The 23,408-nt window shown below is 35.5% G+C and overlaps 4 protein-coding genes across 7 annotated transcripts in view; 2 read left to right on the forward strand and 2 right to left on the reverse strand.

Moving 5' to 3' along the window:
- The window catches only part of LOC6576449 (neuronal acetylcholine receptor subunit alpha-7), a 119,683-nt gene that overhangs the window by 89,809 nt on the left and 6,466 nt on the right, over positions 1–23,408 (reverse strand). The window lies entirely within an intron of this gene.
- LOC6576452 (protein THEM6) lies at positions 11,065–11,688 on the forward strand. Its single transcript, XM_002002406.1, has one exon. The coding sequence runs from the start codon at positions 11,065–11,067 to the stop codon at positions 11,686–11,688; it is 624 nt and encodes a 207-aa protein (XP_002002442.1).
- On the forward strand, positions 16,856–20,379 carry LOC6576453 (insulin-like growth factor-binding protein complex acid labile subunit). Of its 4 annotated transcripts, none has more exons than XM_032728508.2 (4): positions 16,856–17,742; positions 18,367–18,963; positions 19,043–19,246; positions 20,197–20,379. In XM_032728508.2, exons 1-4 carry the CDS (start codon positions 16,879–16,881, stop codon positions 20,221–20,223), a joined length of 1,692 nt encoding a protein of 563 aa, XP_032584399.1. In that variant the 5' UTR covers positions 16,856–16,878; the 3' UTR covers positions 20,224–20,379. The 4 variants fall into 4 exon arrangements, with proteins under 4 accessions (XP_032584399.1, XP_032584400.1, XP_032584401.1 ...); XM_032728509.2 differs by having other exon boundaries at positions 20,200–20,379; XM_032728510.2 differs by having other exon boundaries at positions 20,203–20,379.
- LOC6576454 (long-chain-fatty-acid--CoA ligase heimdall) lies at positions 20,276–22,842 on the reverse strand. The gene is made up of 2 exons (XM_002002408.2): positions 21,779–22,842; positions 20,276–21,352 (listed from the first exon to the last, which is right to left on the reverse strand). The coding sequence occupies exons 1-2, from the start codon at positions 22,825–22,827 to the stop codon at positions 20,377–20,379; spliced, it is 2,025 nt and encodes a 674-aa protein (XP_002002444.1). The 5' UTR covers positions 22,828–22,842; the 3' UTR covers positions 20,276–20,376.

A 23,408-nucleotide genomic window follows, 5' to 3' on the forward strand; every position in this document is an offset into this window, starting at 1 on the left:
ATTTAGAGCAGACTCTGGCCCAACAAAAAAAAAAACAGAAAGAGAGGAAAAAAGAAAACGGAAAGAAAATAAATAAAACTGGCAAAGAAAATAGAAAGAAAGAAAATATATAAAGCGCAAAACCTAACGCAAAAGACTTTTCGTTTTATTTTTGGGGCGTTCGCTGGGGTCTTTTTGTCAATATGCCGCCAAGCAGGGCGGCATGTTGGACGGTGGGCGTGCCTGTGCCTGATTTCACGAGCCATTTGCAAGAGTCCTTCATACAAAATGGTGGCGCTGCTGCCGCTGCTGCTGCAACTGCAGTCAGGATGTCAGCCAAGGCAGAAGACTCTAAAATTGCCGCAAATTGAAGCAAAGTCGGCGACATTTTATTGAAGCACGCCGTCACGCCGACAGGCAAGCCGCCCCATTCTATTCGCTTTTGGGGCTTCCTCTCATGGCAGATCCTTTTTGCTATTTGCCTTTGAGTGCAATACAAATGGCCGCTTCATTGTTTCAATTTGGTGCATTTGGTGCCCCGTGGTTCCAATTTGCCAGCCTGATAATTTATGCAAATTCCAAACAATTTACTTTGGCTCCGTTCGCTCTCACTTTTGCTTATTCACTTTGCCAATTGATTTCGTGACTCTCGACCCGAAATCACGGATGAAATGTGTGTCGAGGACACGGCTGCCTAAAATTAACAGCACCTGCCTTGGTCAGCACTCTCAGTCAAATTACAAATCAACGATGGAAAATTCAAGGAAAGACGAGCTTCAAATAATTTGTAGAAATTATTCTTCGAATTTCTTACCAGCACCACATGGCGTATGCTTGATGTATTTGTGTTATATATATAAGAGAAAGTTAAAATTAAAATTATTTTCAAGTAATTTATTTATTTGAGGATGGTAAAATATTAAAAAGCTTGGGATTATCAAGAATTAAGGGGAGTGGATTAGACGTAGCTCGAAAAGATGTGTACCACTTGACGTATGGGTAATTTTATTATTGGGTATTGGTTATTGGTTTAAATAAAGAAATAAATATAGAAAGCAAATATACTACATTTTGTAATTTAGATATAAATAAATAAAAATATATATAGTATACAGATTTATATTATTATAGCAAACTGACATATCGACATAGGTAAAAATACCAAAATTAATAAATACTCTATCATTTATGATTTTTTAAATGTAAATGGAAAGCTAAAAAAAGAATTAAAAACAATAAAACTTTTAAAATATATGTAAAATATAAATATGTAAAAATATAAAATAATAACTAATAGCTAAAAGCTAAATAAAATACTAATATGTAATTTAAGTCTTGAATTTAAGTTTTTTAATCTAAATGGGCAGACAAAAGTTTTTAATATACATATGTATATAAAATTGACAAATTTTTTTATTTATAATCCATATGAAATCATTTCATTTATAATCAATTAAAATCCATAAATTATCATATGACAATTTTTTTCCCTAATATCCAATCTTTCTAGTATCTACACATAGAGCTCACCAAAAAAAAAATTGAAAACAAAAAATATGCAAAAATTCATAACTCTAGCTAATCAACTCACATCAGGTCACGTCTGATCCACCGTTGGGACGATGCCCGAAAAGCCATTTGGCCAATTTATGTTAGCTACAGAAGCTGCATTCGGTTATTCTCTAGCAATTAAGTGCGTCCCCTCCGTAAGGACCATGGCATGAATGAATCTCGTATGCATTGAATCCTGGCCCTAGCCCAAAAATTGTTGACAGCCGTGCGAATGATATGCCAGCAGCTGCAGTTGCTGCTCTGCCACTTCCCTCACCATTCGCTGCACACACATAAAAATGGCTGAGTGCAGACAAACACACACACACACACACACATATACTGAGAGTTCGTGTTGCACGCCAATAAATCATAACGCGACGGCTCAGTCAGACGAACCCTGCAGTTGAGGCGAGTGTTGGCAACGGCAACGGCAACGGCAACGGCAACGGCAACGGTAATGGTGCAATCGGTCATGTTATTATTTGTTGCTGTTCTTGTTGTTCATAAATATACACTAACTCTGGGTAGATGTCTGTTCTCATACAAGTTGTCAAAAGGCATGAAAATACATATGAGAGCTTGTCAAAGTATAAAACAAAAAGTAAATTAAGTTTAAAATTATTTAAATCTTGGTATTTAGAATTTGCCAATATATGTAAAATACAAAATTAATTTATTTATTTGATATAAAATATGATAAATAAAAAAAAATATTTATTATATATATATATATAAATATATTTAAAATATAAAAATAAACTATAAATACAAAAAAAAAAAAATAGATATAAAATGTGTAATATAATAATTAAAAAAATAAAATAAATAAAAATTATTAATATATATATATATATTGGTGTAAGCTAATTTTTATTGATTATGCTAAATTAGCTAAATGTGTTTCAAATATTGTGTACATGCTTAAACTATTCTTATATTCTATAAAGTACAGTTCGAAGAATATTTTCGTTTAATTATCCACGCTCTGCTTGCAAAATCAACAATATATTATTTAAATCAATATATTTATTGAATACTTTATTTCACAAAAAAAATGTATATATTAAAAAATTGTATAAACTAAAAATTATAAAAATAATAATATTAATAAAATTATTAAATAAACAAATTTTTCAAATAATTAAAGAAAATTTTCATTCAACTACTTGTAATGCAAAAAAAAAAATTAAGTAATGCATTTAAAACTAATTTAAATAAAACAAATAAATTTAAAAAAAAAAAAAAAAAAAACATTCATATAAAAAATATTGAAATGTAAAAAATAAATATATAAATGTATTTTTTAAAAATTCAATGCAAGAAGGCAACAAATTAGACTAACCTGTAATTAAAGTAATCCCAAAACGTTTTTGTTTTTGTTGTTTTAACAATTTAACAAGGTCAATAAAATATAAAAAAAATATATATATGCACATTAAAACTAGAAGAAATAATATAGAACATAATATTGAAGCGGCTCTTCTTCTTAACAAATATCAATCGATTTATTATTATTATATAACTGCAATTTCAGTTGACAACTAGCAGCCCATCAACCTATCAACCTGCATTGGCACATAAATCATTGATAACTGTCAATTATATATAATTATAAACTTCTCATAGCACTTTAAGTTCATTTAACGGCAAGTGTATTCGAGCTGCGTCTATTCCTTCCGTTAATGTTTGCTGCGACTGCCGGCGTTGCAGTTGCAGTCAGTATTACTGCCACGGGCAGCGGCGCCCATTGCTTGGCCGCAGAGCGAGAAAACGGTGTGGAGGTGAGTTCGTTTCGCCTTGTTCCGTTGCAAGTTGACTTGTCATAAAAATTGAAATTGTTATCAACTCGTCCGTGCGTTCGACGTTGAGGATTATTGCATTAAAGCTGGCGCGTAATGGAAAATGTTCAGGTGCCGCGTCCACTGAATGGAAGCTGGCACTTATTGCAGACAGCGCAGCGAGCTGCACTTCCTGACCCACTCAATCCACTTCGTTCACCCGCCCGGCTGGCCGACAGACTCTACGTGAGCAGCGGATTAAAGTCGACAAAGTGTGGCGCTACAATGTGAGCCACTTCGGCGTCCTTGTTGTCGTCCTGGCGGCGACATGGCAGCGGGCTTATCGACAGCGCACATTGAATCGAGCTGCCAATCGCCGTATGTGCCGTAAAAAAACGAAAACTACGTGTTTCGGCATAAAAAATTATGCCAAACGTTGCTTATCGCATTTTACATTTCGCATTGACTGAAATACGCACAGCAAACGACGCGTCATTTCGCAATTAATTCCACAAATGAGCCAACTGACAGAGCTGAACAGTTTGCTGAAATGCGGTTGATGCCTCATTTGCAAAGTACTACGGCCATCGACATGGTATAAAAGCCCTGGGATTCGCTCAAACGCATCTATTATATACATACGTACATATGGGTGGAAGGCGGAGATACAAATTTAAATGTAGATTCCGTTATATAGGTACGACAGAAGATTGTGATACAATTCAGATTTATATGCATTGGCAGATGCATGCATGCATAAATTGTGTATATATTATATCGAAAATACATTTATCAACTATTTTATTCTATTCTATTTCATGTCCATATACCACATATATCCAGTAAAATATTATCCAAATGAGAGCAATTTTTAGCACAAATATGCTTCAAATATGTTTATTTTAATTACTATACAAAAAATATTTAAATTAATATATAATAAAAAAGAAAGAAAATTTGTTAGAAGTCTAAAAATGTTCATTATTACTTCAATTGATTAAAAAAAAAGTAATTAGTATATACTTTCATTTCTAAAAGAAAATAAATTAAAAATTTTCTATTCAAAATATACAATATTATATATAATAAAAAAAATATAAAATCAAAAATTAAAAATATAAGTAACATTTTTTAAAGATCTATTAGTTTACCTATAATTTCCTTTGGTAAAAAAAAAAAAAAAAAGTAATAATTTAAATATTTTATAAAATTACAAAATATGTTTATTTAATAAATTAAAAAGAAAAATACATAATTTATAAATTATTAAAGTCTCTAAAATTTAAATAATAACATTTTAAGGGAGAACTTTAGATAACAATTAAAAAAAAAACATTTAGTGTTTAAATCTTGAAAAAAAAAAAATTATAATTATTTATCATATGTTAAATATTAAAATTAAATAAAATAAATTAATTAAATTCCTAATCTTTTAATTGCTATTAAATAAAAACATTAATTAGAAATTCGTTTACACATCTCAAATCAATTTAAATATGTCAAACAAATTGCATGCAATAAGAGCTTCAATTACAGCAACAGAAGCAGCAGCGGCAGCTTAGTTAAACAAATTAAGCTGTCTCTCTCACAAGTTTCTAACCACAAATCAAACAAACCGACGATAAATATATAAACTGAAATGCTTTACAAAGCTTTTTTGAGGATTTGCATAGGAGATTGTCTAGTCACATGTACGGATGACCAGCTAACCGACTCTAGTTGCACTCAATTTAATTTCCAGTTTTCGGCCACGTTAAGCCATGAAAATTACATCGATTATTCAATCAGTATTTTTTTTTTTTCTTTTTTTTGGGCAACACGAATTTAAATGCACCTCCATGAATTGCGATGAGCGGAACATGACTCTGATATTGCGTTGAAAGTTTCGTTGTCAGCAGCAATTAAAACAACGCCCAAAAAATGCACAGGAATTGCAGCAGCAGCAAGAAAATGAAATACAAAACCCAAATGCAAAATGAACGAAAAAAGAAACAGATATAGTGGGGGTGAGAAAGAGAGGGGGCGAGCAAGAGGGAGTAGGGGGAGCGCAATCCTGCAGCAGAGGAGCAGCACAAATGAAATTAAATGCAACAAGAAACTTGAATATACTGCTGTAAGCCGACATTTAAATACACTTAGAAAAGAAATCCCATGAAACATTTTTGGTACATTTTTAAGCCTGATATAATTCTTCTTGATTTTATTTTATAAGATACTTGAATAATGTATTGAAAACGCATGATTCTAGTATTTCTGTTTTTTTAAGAGCAGAATAAAATTAATTGAATGGCTTTATTAATTCGTGATATCTTGAAATCTGAAAATTCCAACACATTTTCTCTGCATGTGCCCTTTTTTTATTTGCAGATAAATAAATAAAAAACTCTAAACATTGCTCAAATTTTGTAATAATGTCTTGATAAAATTAAATAAATATATAATGCAGTAAAATAAAAATATATAATATTTATAAATACCGGAACACTAGTTGAGCCTAACGTTCCATTCAACGTTCCATTCAAAATATCTTCTCTCTCACACATTTGCCATACATACCCCAGCGAGCGGCTAGTGTATAGAAAGCATGTGGCAGGCGGAAAAGCGTCAGTCGGTCGACAGTTTGGCTCTATGTGGCATAACGGTAAAGTCAGTCGTCCATCCGGGTTAGCCATGCTGCCAGCCACGTTCCATTTCCCCTAAACCCTTGCCCTAAGTCACGTCTATGTTTCGTTTTACATTCACATTTCTCTTTCCTTGTTCACAATGCCGAATTTTTGCTGCACACCAAATAAATAAGCACAAACGCACACACACACACGCAGTCACAGTTACAATCACTAACACACATATATACATATGTGTAATACACACACATGTGAGGCTCGCTGGCAAAAGGAAGCACAAACTAAACGCAGTCCAGTGTTTCCTGTAATGAAAACTTTACACATTTTTTTGTTGCTGTAAGACGTCAAAGATGCATTGAAAGCCCCGAAATAGAAAATGAAACTTGAAATAACGGCTTTTCGGTGAGACATTTGACTAACAGATGCCCAGTAACGAAAGAGGAAATCGTCGAACTAACTAGAAACTGTAATATAATATAATAATTTCATATATATTGAAATTATAAGCAACCCAAAAATATATATATATGAAGAGCATTGTATCAAATACTAATAAATACTAATTTTTCTAAGCTACTCGAATATTAAATACCCAGTAAATTAAAAAGAAATAGAATAAGGTGAATAGCAGAAAAGTAAAGACTGAAAAGTAAAATGTATATAGTCAAGAATATAATAAAAATTAATATAATAAATTATATTATATAATTGAAAGTTATTCAATTATCATGTTCATAAAAGATTGTTGGATTATGAAATTAAATTAAATAAACTGGCAAAAAACATTCTTGACTATATACATATATTTTATTTTTTGGGGAGAAAACAAAAATTCGTAGAGTAAAATCAGTTTTGATCTACAATAGAAAAGAATATATATATTTAAAAAAATTGTCTGCAAAAATATTTATTATATATTATATTATATATTCATATTATTATTATGTATTTATAATTTTCATAAAATAAGAGTAAACTATTTTCATTTATTTAACTCGCTTTCCCTCTTTTGCCCACACTCAAACCCAGCTCTACAAGTGAATCCACCCCGTTTATCTCAAACTATGACCAAAACACAATTAAAGTCGTATGTTACGCTGTTGCTGCCAGTCTTTATTTTTCTTTTTTTTTTTTAGCCATTGTTGCAGTAAATAAGGCAAAATTCTATTAAAATTGAAAATCCAAAGCACAGCACAAGATCCAGTAAGAGAAACAAGTAAGAAGGCTCCAGTCGAGACTGCTCGACTAGGAGATACCCTGAACCCTCTAAGCTGATATTATAATCATTCTGCACTTCTTTTATGCACATGCATCCACACGCACGCATAAGCCCGTGCTCTGCTAACTGCGCAGTAAGCAGCGACTGCGCTTGGGCTGCGCTGCAGTGTGAGCAATATTATGAGAATTTCTTTGTTGAATAATTTCTTTTGTAGACATACGATCTTAATGAAACTTTTAGAACGTAATCATATGGTGAATATGTGTGTACATTCTAAAGCACAAGTCTGTAGTACTTGAAATGCGTTTTTTACAAATTGGGGGAAAAGGGGGCGTGGTATCCAAAATCTGTAAATGACAAAATCTTTGTATCAATTGTCTTTATATACAACGCAAATTTGAAGACTCCAGGTCTGAAAGTGTTCAAATTAGGCTAAAAAAACAAAATCAATTTTTCGATTATTCTCGATAAAAAAGTTATCGGACGATTTATCGAAAAAATAAAGCAAACTCGTACTGCGTATGGTACACACGAGTATGCATGCCAAATTTCAGCTCTCTTGCTCTTATAACTTCTGAGATCGACGCACTCATACGGACGGACGGACGGACGGACGGACGGACGGACGGACGGACGGACGGACGGACGGACAGACGGACAGGGCTATATCGACTCAGCTCATCGCGCTGATCAAGAATATATATACTTTGTGGGGTCTGCCACGCCTCCTTCTGCCCGTTACATACTTTTTCACAAAACCATTATACCCTGATTTCCCATTTTCAATGGGTTCAGGGTATAAAAAGATTCTATATACGTACATACGTATATGTTTCGTGCTGTCTTAGCCGAGGGCACATTTGCCAGCATTGCAATTAGGGGTAAAAGCAACACGTTACATAATGCAAGCCCAAACAGGATGACTGCAAAAGAGGGGCACACTTCACATATTGAATAATTCATTGAAAGTGCAAATAGACCAATTGTAGTAAACTCTAAAGCTAGCAGTTATAAAACGGGGATATTAATGAAAATATAAATTTTAGATAATATTTGATATAGCACAATGAAAAGATAACTAGTGGCAAATTAAATGATGCCCGCTATTAGTAATGGCGTTGAGTAAATGTTAAGAATAGAATATTATTAGAATATGCATATCAGAAAATCTCTATTAGTTCAAAATTTCGAGAGATCCCTGTAAGATCGAAGCAATTATTTCACTTCTTACACTCACTCTTCTTTCTCTATCTACAGTATGCCTTGCTCTATCTGCCTCTATCATGCTGGTCTATCTCTATCATGATTCTGCGTATCTTTCAGTATATGTAGGTTTTCTCTGTTCTCTGCTCTCTCGGCTCGTGAAACCAACCGAAGAAAATAATATTCAATCGTACTCGCTCTGAGCAAGAGCCTTCGGTTCTTTTCGTTTTCGTTTTCTGTTGAGCGCCTCGAATTTACATATTCATGTGACCTCGTTTAACAATTAATGCACGCCAATACATACATAATAGAGTTATTGCTTAATGCTCCTTGGGATTACCTGATAGTATAATTAATATAGAATTATTTGCAGACATCGAGTGTCTCTACCTCAACTTCCCCTCATAGACTTATGTCTGTCTCTCTCTCCCTCCCTCATTAAACTTTCCTCTCTTTTTATCATTATCTCTTTCTAATTATATTTCCCTTTGCCTCTTTCTCACCCTCCAAGTCTTTTTCCTTTACTCTGTCTTTTCTCGCTCTTTCTCCTTCACTCTCCTTATCGCTCTGCCTTTTCTATTCATCTAACTGTATGTCAGTAATTAACTGACCATAAATTCTAAAAATTGAATAAACTTATCAACTAGGCCAGCAATCATTCTACCAATATCAACAATTAAAGTGAACGAAATAAGTCAATTCTCTAGTGGCCAAATTTAATGCCAATCAAAACTCGCTGTGATGCAAAAAATTTCACTAGAAATAACTTCAAACTAAATAACACATAACGAGTAGATATTTATTTTATTTTTTGGCACTCAATGTTCATTCCAAGGCAACAGAACAATTTGGTGCACAAGTGAGAAATGTGAGAAAAAAATAAAAATAAATATATATATGGCAAAATATATGTATGTAATATAGAAGAAAATAAGCAGGCAAAGGCAAATTTATTTTGCGGAACTAAATTGTAATAATTTTGGCAGCTGAAATATGCACAAAAATATTTTAATACGAGCTGCATAACCTCATCTCTCTCTTTCGCACTCGCTCTCTCTCTCTTTCTCTCTATCTCTGTCTCTTTTTGATCCACAGACATATGGAGCACAGCATAGCCATATAAAGTGTGCATATAAAAAAGGAGTTGAGCTCCCCCCCCAAACTCGCCTTAAAGTTGTCTAGTAGTTTGCTGCCTGACGTTGAGTCTGGCATTTGGCCAAGTTCTTTTCTTCTTTTATTTATTTATTTTTTTTTTATCCACTACCAACTGCAGTTGAGGCAAGCGAACAAACAAACAAAACGCCGGCATCAAGGGCTGCATATTAAATTTGTCATTTCGAAGTCAAACTGTGGGCGTGGCCAACTCATCCTTGTTCTTGCTGCTGCTGTCGTTGTTGTTGTTGGCTGCATCCTGTTGCCTGTCCAATTGCAGTGCAATTTAAAAATCCATTTCGCATTCGCTGGCCATGAAAATTGAATTATCTTTCGCCGCGGCGCATCAAAAACAGCGCAACAGACCAAAAATATATATTGCGGCCAGCAACTGCTGCAGCAAAATATTATTAAGCAACAGTCAACAGCAGCAACAGCAGCAGCAAAAACTACAACAACAACAACAACTCTCTCACATATAACCACTTTTGACAATACGCTGACTGCACGAGTCGACCAACGTTGCGTATGCGTAATCTGTGTTCGATGCGAGTCTGACAAAAAGAGCAAATGCGTGTGCGCATATATGCATGTGTGCGTGTATATTTGTTGACTTCACTGTATATATACATAGTCAAGTTTTTTAATAATTGCACAATGAAAAAGCTTTCCAGTTGATAAATCGAATGGCGGTCATGAATGCGTAAAATATTTAATACATTATTCAATATATATATGTATGTATACTAGAGCACAGCCGGGATATGTGCTATTAGTAGACACTCTTTATTTATAATTTGTTTAATTATATAACAATGAAATAACGAAATAAAATTTAAAATCTAACTATTATTATTTTTATAAGAAATTATAATTATTATTTATATTATAAATATTTTTATATTATCTGTATTAAGTAATTTTAATTATTTCATATACAAAATATAATCAAATAAAATATAATATCTAAATTTTATTATTTTTGATTTATTTTTATTTATTTATTTATTATTTTTATTTTTTTTATTTATCACATTTTCTATATTTTAATTTAGAATCTTCAATACATTATATATTATAATTTTTATATATTATAATTATTTCATACAAAAAATATAATCAAATAAAATTTAATATCTAAATGTTATTATATTATTATTTTTAATTTTTTTTTTATATATATATTTTAATTTAGAATCCTCAAAGCATTATATATTTTAATTTAAAATCTTTAATATATTATAAAAAATTTTTATTTTATCTTTAGCAAGAGATTCTAAAAATTTTACAAATTAAATTTAATAGTAAGAGTATTTCTATTTTCACTTAGTATATGCACATTGTCAATAGCAAAATTATGTCAAATATTTAGTCAACAGAGCACACAAAGTTCAGACAAGTCAACAAATAAATTTGATTTATATTATTAAAAACCAAAAAAAAAACAAAATTTCGTTTCCAAATGTACGTTTAAAATATGATGATTTAGCCACTCAAGCAGAGTTCCGCCGCTCTTAGCAGATTGCCATAAAATAGACCAGAGAAGATCGGCAATATGACGTCAATAATGGTGCTGCTCTTCCTGTACATCATTCTGGATGTCAACTATTTTATACGCTGTGCATTCACGCTGCTGATGGTGCACCTGAACCAAGACAAGCAGGCAATCACGGAGACGACAAGCATCTATGGCATTTGTACGCCACAAGATGCGGACATCTTTCTGCGGCACATGAACAACGCACGATATCTGCGCGAGCTGAACTTTGCGAGTATTCATTATTATGTGGTAACCGATGTGTTCAAGTTTGTGCGGGAGAGGGGCGGCTCAATAGTACAAAGCGCAGTGATGCTGAGATATCGACGCTACCTACCAATTTTACATCCATACAAGGTCGAGACAAAATTGATCTGGTGGGACGAGAAATCCATGTACTTTGAGCAGCAATTTATCTCCGTTTGCACTGGATTCGTGCACGCCGTGGCCCTCTCCAAGCATCAGTTTATCGATTTCAATGTGTTCGATTTGCTGAGCTCTTACCCCGATATTGCAAATCGGCCGGAAATACCCGATGATCTGAGGCTCTGGCTGGAGGCCAACGATGTCTCGAGTAAAAAACTATATACAGACGGCTCTCTGGAACACGAAAATTTTTACGATTGTCGAGCATCTATTTAGTAACCATTTTATAGATTATCGCCACAGTCGAGACTAACAAATTTTTACATTTAATCACATAAATGCAATATCATCAATAAAAAATGTTTTCTTTTTTTTTTTGACATAAACATTGGGAATAGCTAAAGCTTAATATCTGCTTAAAATATCTGTTCAAAATGGCAGAAATTATCAGAAGGATTATTCATTTTCATGCATGAGCAATAAGTATATCAATTGTAAATATAAAATAATAACTGTTAATATATATAGGATGTGTCTAAATCCGGCAATCAATTAAATAATAATAATTAAGAAAGCTCTAGTCAAGCAACTGATATTTGAATAATAAAAATTCGCACACACGAAATTTTAACAAAAATCGAAATTCTATAAAGTACATATAAAGTACATAATATACATACATTTAAAATTTGCCGACTCTATATACAATATATACATTATGAATTTATGTACATATATAGGATTTTTTATAAATATAATTTTCATTATTATTATAACTTATTTATTTCAATAAATCAATGGATCCATATAAAATTCATTTGTAGTATATTAGACCATTCACATTAGAGATTCACATTTAGCATGTTAGACTATTCAAATACATTTAGATAACTGTTAAGCACTCTAATCTGCAACTAATTTAGTCGATTTTACTCTCAAAGAAATATTGATAGCAGTTTTCTGCTTAAGCAGTTACCCATACATCACTTAAAATGCATATATGTATATGTAACCCGTCAGCATACATGTACGTATATTTATCATGCATGTATGTGTGTCTGGCATACATATAAGATACGTGTTTGCCAGCTTATGGTTTGCAGCCACAGCCACACATCATGTTGCATATATGTATGTCTATCAGAGGCTTTGCTGCTCTTGTTTTTGCCTGGCCCATTTATATCAATTTCAATTAGTTTGTGCCGTACTTTTTGCCAAACATGCCCCCACTCTCTGTCAATCTCTCTCTCTCTCGCTCTCTCTCTCTCTCTTTATGCTAGCCAAAACTTGGCACTGGCTCAAAATCCAAATTAATAAACATTACAATTGCGGCAACAAGCAAATTTGTATAGTCATAATCGCTTCAATCTGTCTGCTTCCCACTTTGCCTCGCTGTCTGACTGGCTGCCAACCAGTGTTGGCTAAGTGCATTTGAACCTGCGGCTTTTCCAACGGAAGCCGCATTTGGCAAATACGTTAAGCTAAAAGCCTCAAATGCAGGTAAAGCCCAACAGCAAATAATAAATAGCTGAACGAGCTAGACACAAGAGAAATTAAGCAGAATTCATATAATTTAAGTGAAGTAAGTTGCAGATATTCTTTCAATTAAGACATTTGCAACACTATTGAGTGCATTTTTAAATACATAATTAATAATAATAATAATAAAAATAATTATTTATTTCTAAAAATTTTATTAAATCGAGTGTAGAGACGGGTCAGCTCGTCATTTTCATCAAGAAAAAATTATTCTTTATGGGAATTTTATTTGGATCGCCTGATCGAAGTTATTCTAAAGAAAAAAAAAACAACAAAATGTAAAGTATTCGACTTAGGGCCAGTTTGGATGTGCTTATATATAGAATTACACAAATTATTAGAACGACCAAAGCTAAGCCGGCAACGCCACATAAACCGATTAACAATTCACTTGAGTCATCTTCGTGATCTATTTCTGTTTTTATTGCCTTAAGAGCCTCGTCATAGCCACATATCTTTGGAATTATACAATTGCCGCTTGGCAATATTGCATATCCATATTGCATTTAACTCGACATCGATTAGGAATCGCTGGCATGTAGTCGGGACAGCGACTTTCAATCAGGACAGGCATATAGTTATTTTCCTAAATAAATATATATATATATTTTGATCATTCCAATCATAATATAGACATTCACCTAGCGCCGATCCATATTGCCATGTAGTACATATACTTGTGCCGTTAGTATTTCGCGAAGTAAGCTGAAGAATTACTGCACAGCTTGTCTTTAAGCTTCTTTCACTTTTGCTGGACTAAACATACAGTACCGAGCAAAAATGAGTGAATGTTACAGAACTTTGACTTTCATCACGCATAAAAATTAAACCATACCAGCAAATCAACAAATTTTTTTGTGTGTTTGTTTATTAGTGTATTCTTAACAAATACAAAAAAGTTGCAAGGCTAAATTAGCAAAATTCAAAAAATTAGAAATAAAAAACCGAAAAAATCCACATAAACTCAATTTTGCACGTTTAAAAAAAAACTACTAAAAACTAAAGAAAAACTAAACATTTTTAATATTTAGTCCAAAACCTTTATTAGCAATAATTTTGTTGACTATTTTTGGCATGCTCTCAGCCAAACTTTGAATAATTTCTTTCGGAAATTGGCTCCACTCCCCTTCTACGCGCTCCCATAAGCTGTCAATGTTCGTTGGGGCTGCATCATACTGTCCCAGCCGTCTTTTCACTATTGAACACAGATTTTCAATAGGATTGAAGTCGGGATAGGATTTATATATAGACTCTATATGTATGGAGCGAAAATTAGCTTAAAATTCTGCTTTCCTATCCATTCCTAAATAATCTTTACAGTATGTTTTGGATCGCCATCTTGTTGAAAACCCTTTCTCTGTGGGGACACGCACATTTATCAGTGAATTTGGGAAGATGGGCTTGAAGAATATTCATATTATCCTTCCTCTATGTAGAGGATCAACGTTCTACCAAGAGAAGCATCCCCAAACCATAATGCTGCCGCAGCCATGTTTGACGATTTCCTTTACATGATGTCGTTGAATGCGTTCCCCAGGTCTGCACCAGCAATATTGCTTTCCATATGATTGGAAACGGTTAAATTTTAATTCATCTGACCAAACAACTCGTTTCCAATAATAAATGCTCCAGTTTTTGTGATCCCTTGCAAATTTCAAACGCGCCTTCATATTCTTTTCGGACAATGCAGGTTTGTTTTTTAACGAATGATACATATCCGAGGCCACGAATTTCTCTTCTAGCAGTCCATTTGCTAACATTTTTATTAATTGCTAGAGAAACACCCTTTGGTGCTAGCAGCTTGTTTTTCTTAATTTTCGACATCATTAGGCGAGCATCAGAGCCCGAGAACAGTTTTTTGCAACCTTTGACTTGAGTTTTCGGAGTCAAATTTCGGCTGATTCAAAGCTTTTCGGCAATAATAAGCGAAGGAAATCTCTTCCCGGTCAGGCACACACCACTATTTTCAATGTCGACTGAAATTTTCCACATTTTAAAATTATATTTCACCAATTATTTTAAATTTGTTGCGAAAAGAAAATGTGCTTCAAATCGCTTTACAAATAAGAATATTAAAAGGACTAAGATAACGGTAAATCTACATGCTCAATCTACGACTAAGAAGAATACCCAAGGAGCTAAGTTATGGGGAAATCTGGATGATTTCGGCTGAGAAGAGAAGTAGAAGAGCCAAAGTATTGGCAATTATGAAACGTGCAAAATTGAGTTTATGTGGATTTTTTTGGTTTTTTATTTTTCATTAATTGAGTTTAGCTGATTTAGCGTTGCAACTTTTTCTATTTGTTAAGAACAAACTAATAAACAAGTATAAAAAACAAAATCTTAATTTGCTTGTATGGTTTAATTTTTATGCGTGATGAAAGTCAAAGTTGTGAAACATTCACTCATTTTTGCTCGGTACTGTATGTCTACATAAAATGTCAATTGCTTCGCAGAACATTCACTTGAGAACTAAGCGTAACCATTTTATACATTATATATCGCAATGTAACTTTATAAATAATTTACACTTGAAGAAAAAAGCTGAACCTCTAAATATGCCAACAATAATATTTCTTTATTAGAAATATAATTATTGAAATAATGACTTATTATGAATTATTATCCTTATAAATTATTTTATTATTAACTGTTTAATTTTGTTCAGTGTAGATAAGCCCACTCACTGACTGTTACGATTGCTGTTACGATTATAGCCACTGAGTAATTTTGGTTTTTATATTACTGATATAAAATTCCAGTCGTTTATTTGTAAGGCCGCGTACAGCAGTTGATTAAGCTCAAACTGTTAGAAATTAGAACCTATTAGGACTCCCTGAGGTTCACTTAAATTAATATCGACTAACAGCACACAATTGGACAGTTATCCAACGATAAATATTGGGCCTTAGTGCATTTGTATAGGTAATTACTGTCAAAGCTTTAGTAGAGAAGTTTGACTAAAAGATACACTGTGATCTTTATAGTACAACATAAGTAGTAGTAGTTTAACAAAATTGTGGTTCCTTAAAAAATGCAATATTTTCTTCATATATTAATGCCAATAAAGTTTGATAATTTGACTTATTAAACAATACTCTATTAGATATATCTCGGCAGAAATGCTTTAAATTATTTTATATACTCTCCACGGAAACTCTGAATTGAAAAAATAAATAAATAATTAATTAAATAAAATCAATTTTCTTTATAAAAATTAAAAGAAATTAAATTAATGTTCATGACGTAAAAATATTTCCGGGCTGTAAATTATTATTTAATAAAACTTTAATAAATTCTGGAAGACAATGTCATAAAATGTGTAATTATTTTGACTCACCCGAGTATGTTTACATATATTATAGATCTGCGTATAGATGATAATATATATATATATATATATATATATATATATATATATAAATACATAAATTAAAAAAAATTAAATTCTATATATCTTTTGAACTAAACTCTGAATGGAATAAATTTTTTTTTATATAAAATAATTTTTATAACTTAACTTTTAAGTTTCTGGTCTATAAATTATTAAAAATTTTGCAAGAGCATATCAGAAAATGTGTGCTTATATCGGCTCAATCGAAAGGGTCTACAAATACAATACATAAAATACCGCTGATATTATAGCATAAGAATAAGATCAAAATATATCTATTTGCTGGAGACCAAGTCTCTAGTGTATTCGAGCGTCTAGTCGCGTCGGCTGTGTTTGACCTGTACAAATATTTGAACCAAAAGTGATATATTAATATGCGATGAATAAATGTATATATCTAAGCTTCGCCGTTCGCCGTCGACCAACTGATTAATCTAATCTTGACGCGTGCTGACAGACAACCTGAGCAGCTGCATTGAGATAAGCTAACGCCGGCGACATTTACAGCATCCACTTATTCAGTCTTAAGCGGAATGTTGGCCAAGCTGTTGCCGTTGCCGTTGCCGTTGCTATTGCTACTGAGCTGTGTGGCATGCCACACGCAATCCTTGCAGTTGATCAACTGCAATGCAACACAGTTGCTTGCCCTGAAAGATGTGACAACGCTGAGCAGCTTACGTCTGTACAACTGCAGCTGGGAGCAGCAGAAGCTGAAGAATGCAATTTTCTTGCGCTTCAATCAACTACTCAGCCTGAAATTGGAGCGCAGCCAACTGAATTCCTTGGAGGACTATGCGCTGCATGGCTTGGCACGCTTGCAGCACCTCTCGTTGGCCAAGAACAATTTGAGCGTGATTAAGTCCTGGTCCGAGGAACCGTTGGCCGCCCTCACCTCACTCGACATCAGTTTCAATGCCCTAAGTCGACTGCCTGCCAACGGCCTCGAGCAATATCCCAATTTGCAGCTATTGGATTTGAGTCATAATCGTATCGAGCATCTGGAACCGGACTGCTTTTACAATCTATCACATCTGAAGCACTTGCATTTGCAATATAATCAATTACAACTAATTGCCGTCACCTACTTTCATGGCCTTCACCGTCTCTCCAGCTTAAGCCTTCAGCACAATCGGCTTAAGCAAGTGGAAGCTACATCCTTTGAGAGCAACACGCATTTGCGCTCGCTGCGCTTGGAGCATAATCTCCTAGAGGATTTGCAATTCCTGAAGGATGCTGGCCTGGCACGTTTGATACATCTCAACTTATCGAGGAATTCGCTAGAGCAGCTACCGCCTTCGGTATTCTCCAAAAACTTTGAGCTACAGGATTTGGATTTGAGCTATAATAAGCTAAAGGGACTGCTAAACAATAGCTTCATAGGACTGGAGTCTTTGGAGGTGAGTTAAGGGAAGAAGATCCAGGGAGAGCGAAAGATCAAAAGCTCATTTCATGAAGCAAGAAAGAAAGAGGAACAATAAAGCTGAGGATATAATAATGAAAATGAAACTCTATCAGCGACTATGAAGATATTATAGTATTGGAAAGTCCCCTTCGCTAAGAATACATAGAGATCAAGGGAAATTGAAAGGCATTTTTATAAGAGCAGTGCTGCAGAAGTTTATAATTTATTCAAATAAGTATAAACCTAAACAGCAGCAGAGTATGTGTGAGTGAAGATTGTAAGCGAGAGCGAAATTGAAGCTAAAACCCGAAAAGAATTATAAAGCGGAGGTGAGCTTAGAGTGCTGAAACTGGCTTAGAGATGGGAGAAAACAGAAACAACTCAGACATTTTAAATGTTCTCTTATTCTCAGAACATAAATATATTACAACTTGCCTAACTAACCATAAAAGTATTCAGGAACTATCTTAAATCCCATTAAGATTATTTATCTTAGCAAAAAAAAAAACCAATTCAAAGAAACTACAAAATTGCAACTTTTTATATGTATATAAGTATACATATAACCTTAAAGATAACAAATTATCTCATCTTATCTTATATTGTCTTACGCCCATAGCGCATCAATGTCAGTCATAATTATTTAGAGCACATCGCCGCGGATGCTCTACGCCCACTGAGCACCCTACTACAGCTCGACTTGAGCTACAATCGCCTCAACTCTCTACCCGAGGATCTGCTGCATGACAACAATCAGCTGAAACAGGTTGATCTGTCAAGCAATCAACTGAATCATTTACATCCTGCGCTGCTCCACCAATTGACGCACTTGACTCGATTGAATTTGGCTAGAAATCACCTGGAAGAGGCCAGCTGGCTGCAACAATTGGCGCCTGGTCTAAATCGTTTGGCTTTACGTGTGGATCTCAGCTCGAATCGACTGCAGTCGCTCAATTTAAGCAGCCTGATCTTCTTCGAGCAAGTGCAGCTGTCGGACAATCGCTGGAACTGCGCCTGGCTAGTCAAGCATATGCTGAGAACGCCTCCCACTGCCCTTAACTTTGCGCGCTCTTGGCCAATGCTGAGCGCCTGGAGCGTTCAGCAATTGTTGAGCATAAAAGGCATCGATTGCTTCGATGGCCAACAGAATCGCTCCATTGTGCTACTCGATGTGAGTGCGGCTAGACAACAGGCGGCACCGGACTGCGACTGCCAAGTAAGTCTTTGGCTAAAGTCTAACTGATCTGATCTGATTTGATCAGATTTGTCAAGTCATACTTTTATTCATATGGAAGTCCTCGCAGGAGTCTAGCAACGAGCTGTATACCTTGACGCCTCCTTTAACCTGGCCCAGAATTCGCACAGATCGCTTCGATTCGCGCTCAGTGATCATCTGGATGCTGGCAGCCATTGCGTTGGCTTTTTCAGGACTGCGCTGGGGTCAACGTTTCATGGATCGCAAAGAGCGCGAGAGAAAGTTAAAACAAAATCAAGATAAGGTGAGTGATCTATGAGAGATCTAAGATCAATATGTGATCAAGCTTTAAAGAGATATTTGAAAAATATATATGGAATTTTTTAGAGATAAATTTTAAAATCTATGAAAAATCTCTAAATAGTATATCAATGACTATTAATACATCAGATCAGAGATTAGAGATCAATTAAAGACCTATAACAATTGTATGGACGATCTCTGAAAGATCGATACATGGAAGACCTACAAGAGCTGTTTGAAATAGAAATGATAGAACTAAATGAGAGCTAAGAGTAATTTAATAGTAGTCGATGAGAGGTTTAATAATAAAGATTATTAAGCTGTGAGACATCTATAGATAGATAAATAAAACTTATATTTGCGATTTATGGGAAATATATGTTAGGCCATTGAAAGCTATATTGAAGAACTATTAGAGATTTATTAAATAATAATTTAATATACATATATTAGACATATAATGCAAGACGAAAGAAAACAACATAAATGATATGAGGCATCTATAGGAGAACTATCAATAATTAGAGAATATCAAGCCAATGTAACATATTTCCCAAAAAGAATATAAGCCATAGACATTAGGAGACACTTTCTGTAGATATATATATAGTACATAGTACAAAGCAAAAGTCCAGTATGAATTGTATGAACCAATTAAAATATAATCTTTTTTTTTAGGTTCAATGAATTCTATATTTATGTGTATATATGTGAGTTATATACGAATTCATATTTCTGAAAAGAACACAGATAAGAGGCAGTAGAAACAAACATTTCACTTTCTATTGAACTTAAGAGAGCATTGTACTGCCTGTAGATCAGTTTAATTCTAAAGATTCTGCTATTTGTAAATTATAGAGTGTATGTACAATTCAACTCTGGTAAATTCTATAGACAAGCAAATAATTCTCATAAAAAACATTCTCTAAATACGTAAATTTACCTTTCTAGCAGCAGCTGATCAAGGTGGAAGCCTAAAATCTTCGATACGATCGAGAAAGATCCTAGTAAGAATAAACACAATAACAGCTACATTTTATATAATTATATGTTAACTATAATTAAGCAAATCTTTATAAACAATTTCAACATAATCTTTAAGAGCTAATTATTAATAAAAATAATAATAAATCATTTGTAGAGTCGTTCGATTAGAGGGGCGTACTTCTTATGTACGATATTACGCCGGGTCTTGAGCGTGGGTCCCAGCTCGCCCGTTGGCACGGAGAATTCGTGTGGCAATAGAGCAAACTTTTGGACACGCTGCGCCGATGAGATGGCTTTCAGATTGGCGCGCTTGATGCCCGCATCGATAGCTTCGTACAGCTTTGGCTCCGCATTGATATCTAACGCTGCGGCCAGAGATCTCTCATCGTTGGGCAATTGTAGATCAGCGGGTATATTAAGCAGCTGCGACAGATGCGTCTGGTTCAGTCCCAGCTCTTGCAGCCAAGCAATTGTGTCGCCACGCAGCTCATCGAGTGGCAGACCCGTATGCGGATCAGATTTGGTCTTCAGAGACAACAAGACAGTCAGATACTTGCGATGATCGCCGACCAATAAGGCATTGCTGATACAGGGCAGCTCCTCCTTGATCAGCTCCTCGATGTGCACGGGCGGTATATTCTCGCCGCCCGCTGTGATAATCAGCTCCTTGATCCGGCCGCAGATGACGAGATTGCCGTGCTCGTCCATGTAGCCCATGTCGCCAGTGTACATCCAGCCATCGGGCTTGATGGCCTCCTCCGTCTTAAGCGGCTGTCCCAGATAACCCATGAAATTATGCCGTCCACGCGTCACAATCTCGCCCTGACCCTTTGCATCAGGCTCATGGATCTTCACCTCTATACCGACGAGTGGCGTACCCGAACTGTAGAGGTTTGTCATAGTCTCGTGGAGTGTGATCGCGCCCGCCGACTCCGACATGCCATAGATATCTCCCAGTGGCATATCCAAACCCAAAAAGTAATGCTTCAGCTCGGACGATACAGGCGCTGCGCCGGTTAGAAAAGTTTTGCATAGATCCAGGCCCAACATCTGGCGAATGGGTCGAATGAGTCGATGGGCAAACCAGTATTTCGCTTCACCGTACAGAGATATTTTCTCGCTGCAAAATTGAATCGAGATTAAAGATAAAGATTAATTACTAATGAATAGTTGCTGACAAAAGACCGAAGTCTTATTTATGGAAATATCGATAGAGCTGGCGAATGATTTTTATACCCTGAACCCATTGAAAATGGGAAATCAGGGTATAATGGTTTTGTTTCTTATTTGAAAAGTTCTCTTGACAAGTTTACAGGCAATTTTTAGGACATTATATTAAACCTGTTAAGACACACTTTTTTTTAATTATGCTGTATTATGTAGTCGATCTTATGCCTTCAAAGTATCTATTCTAGCAGGTGAAACCATATATCCGACTACACAATACTCCTTGATTCTAGTTTTGGATCAGATTTCCTACTCTTCACTCCAACGAAAGTCATTCAGGAACCTCTCTCGTTTCACAATATATTTAGAAATAACTCACCCTGCGATCTTCGCTAGCTGATGCTGTTCGACGACATCCCGCGCCTTCGCCAACAGATAACGGGAGTACGGGCTCGCTTTGGCCTCCGCTGCGACCAGACGCTCCTGGAATTTCTCAAAGACGCGTGGCACTCCGAACATTCGGGTCGGCTTGGCCTTCTGGAAGGTGCGCACCAGCGTACCCTTGAGCGCGTCCCTATCGGCAAAGTACACACAGCCGCCATGCTCCAAGGCCAAGAAGACATCAAAGATCTGGGCCGCAATGTGACTCAGAGGCAGATAGCTGACAATACGCTCGCCACCGAGCTCCGTATTCTTCAGCGTAGCTCCGACGATTTTCGTCTCAAAGACCAGACTGTCGTGGGAGAGCATCACAGCTTTGGGCATGCCGACTGTGCCCGATGTGAACACGAGCATCGCGCAATCATTGGCATAAATTGCACTCTCCCTCCGCTGCAATTCCGGCTGCAGTTGCTCCAGGTCCAGTGCCATCAAATGCTGCCAGCTGAAGTAGCCCTCCTCCTGATTGACAAAGGACTCGTATGGCCCGTGCAGCTGAATCACAGTCTTCAGTCGCGGTAGCCGATGCTTGATCGCACGCAGCTTTGCCATTTGCTTCTCGTCATCAACGACACAGACGGTCGCCTCGCTCGTCGCCAAGGCATGGAAACACGCCTCAGCCGAATTACTGGGATAGATGCCAGCCAAAACGCCGCCGGCACGCAAAGCAGCCAATTCGGCTATAAACCATTCCGGGCAATTGAAGGCCAATATGCCCAACGAGCTGCGCGCCTCCAAACCAACGTGGAGCAGCATGCGTGCTGCCAGCTCCACTTGCTGTTGGTACTCCTCATAGTTGAGCGTTATCCAATCCTTTTGCTCTGGTCGTTCCCAGACCAGGGCGGGCAGCTTTCCAAATTTCTGGCAACTCTCGCGAAACAATTCCGGCACTGTGTATACTCCAATCGTATCCTGTTCGTCCTTCCGCAATAGGACCGCCTCGTGCAGTGAGTTGCTCGTGTAGCTGTTCGCCGGCCTCAGCTTCTCCATGTTGAATAAATGTTGAGGCAGACGATCAAGCGATATTTAAAGCAGACATACACACACTCTCTACCACTCTCTCTCTCTCTCACTCCCTCACTCTCTCCCTCTATGTGTTGGGTTAATACTCTTGCCTGATAAGGCTGGTGTGCAGCCAGGCGAACATAGATGACGTAGCTTCTTAATACTATCTTAGGGTATGCGACTGTTCGTGTCTGGCTTGTGCCTGACCTGGTTCTATGCATGACCCCTCTGTCATCTTAATCTTCACGGGACCAGCATACCATTATATATGTATAATACGTATGAACATACATATATATATGTATATGCATTCCTCACAATCTAAGTACGTCTGATAATTTGGAAATCAGTCGTTAGGCGGCTGATAGAATTTCCGAATAAACAAAAATAAATGAAAGGAACTTTAGACGTCTGCACACCCTATCAGTAATGCATGTGTATAATATATATATCTACATATGAATATGCAGTGATTTTCCAGATGTCTTTTCTGTCCAGTCATGCTTAGAATTACTTCAGATGTAAACTCTGGTAAGCTTTTCTTCTTCTTAATATTACAAAAGAAG

Source organism: Drosophila mojavensis, unplaced genomic scaffold, assembly GCF_018153725.1.
Source record: "Drosophila mojavensis isolate 15081-1352.22 unplaced genomic scaffold, ASM1815372v1 contig_36, whole genome shotgun sequence".
Taxonomy (NCBI): Eukaryota; Metazoa; Arthropoda; class Insecta; order Diptera; family Drosophilidae; genus Drosophila; species Drosophila mojavensis.

Coding starts and splice junctions, on each gene's coding strand:
- LOC6576452 (XM_002002406.1), top strand. CDS start 11,065: ATGACGTCAATAATGGTGCTGCTCTTCCTGTACATCATTCTGGATGTC.
- LOC6576453 (XM_032728508.2), top strand. CDS start 16,879: ATGTTGGCCAAGCTGTTGCCGTTGCCGTTGCCGTTGCTATTGCTACTG. Junction 17,743..18,366: donor TAGGACTGGAGTCTTTGGAG/GTGAGTTAAGGG, acceptor TTACGCCCATAG/CGCATCAATGTCAGTCATAA. Junction 19,247..20,196: donor TAAAACAAAATCAAGATAAG/GTGAGTGATCTA, acceptor TTACCTTTCTAG/CAGCAGCTGATCAAGGTGGA.
- LOC6576454 (XM_002002408.2), bottom strand. CDS start 22,827: ATGGAGAAGCTGAGGCCGGCGAACAGCTACACGAGCAACTCACTGCAC. Junction 21,353..21,778: donor CAGCTAGCGAAGATCGCAGG/GTGAGTTATTTC, acceptor TCAATTTTGCAG/CGAGAAAATATCTCTGTACG.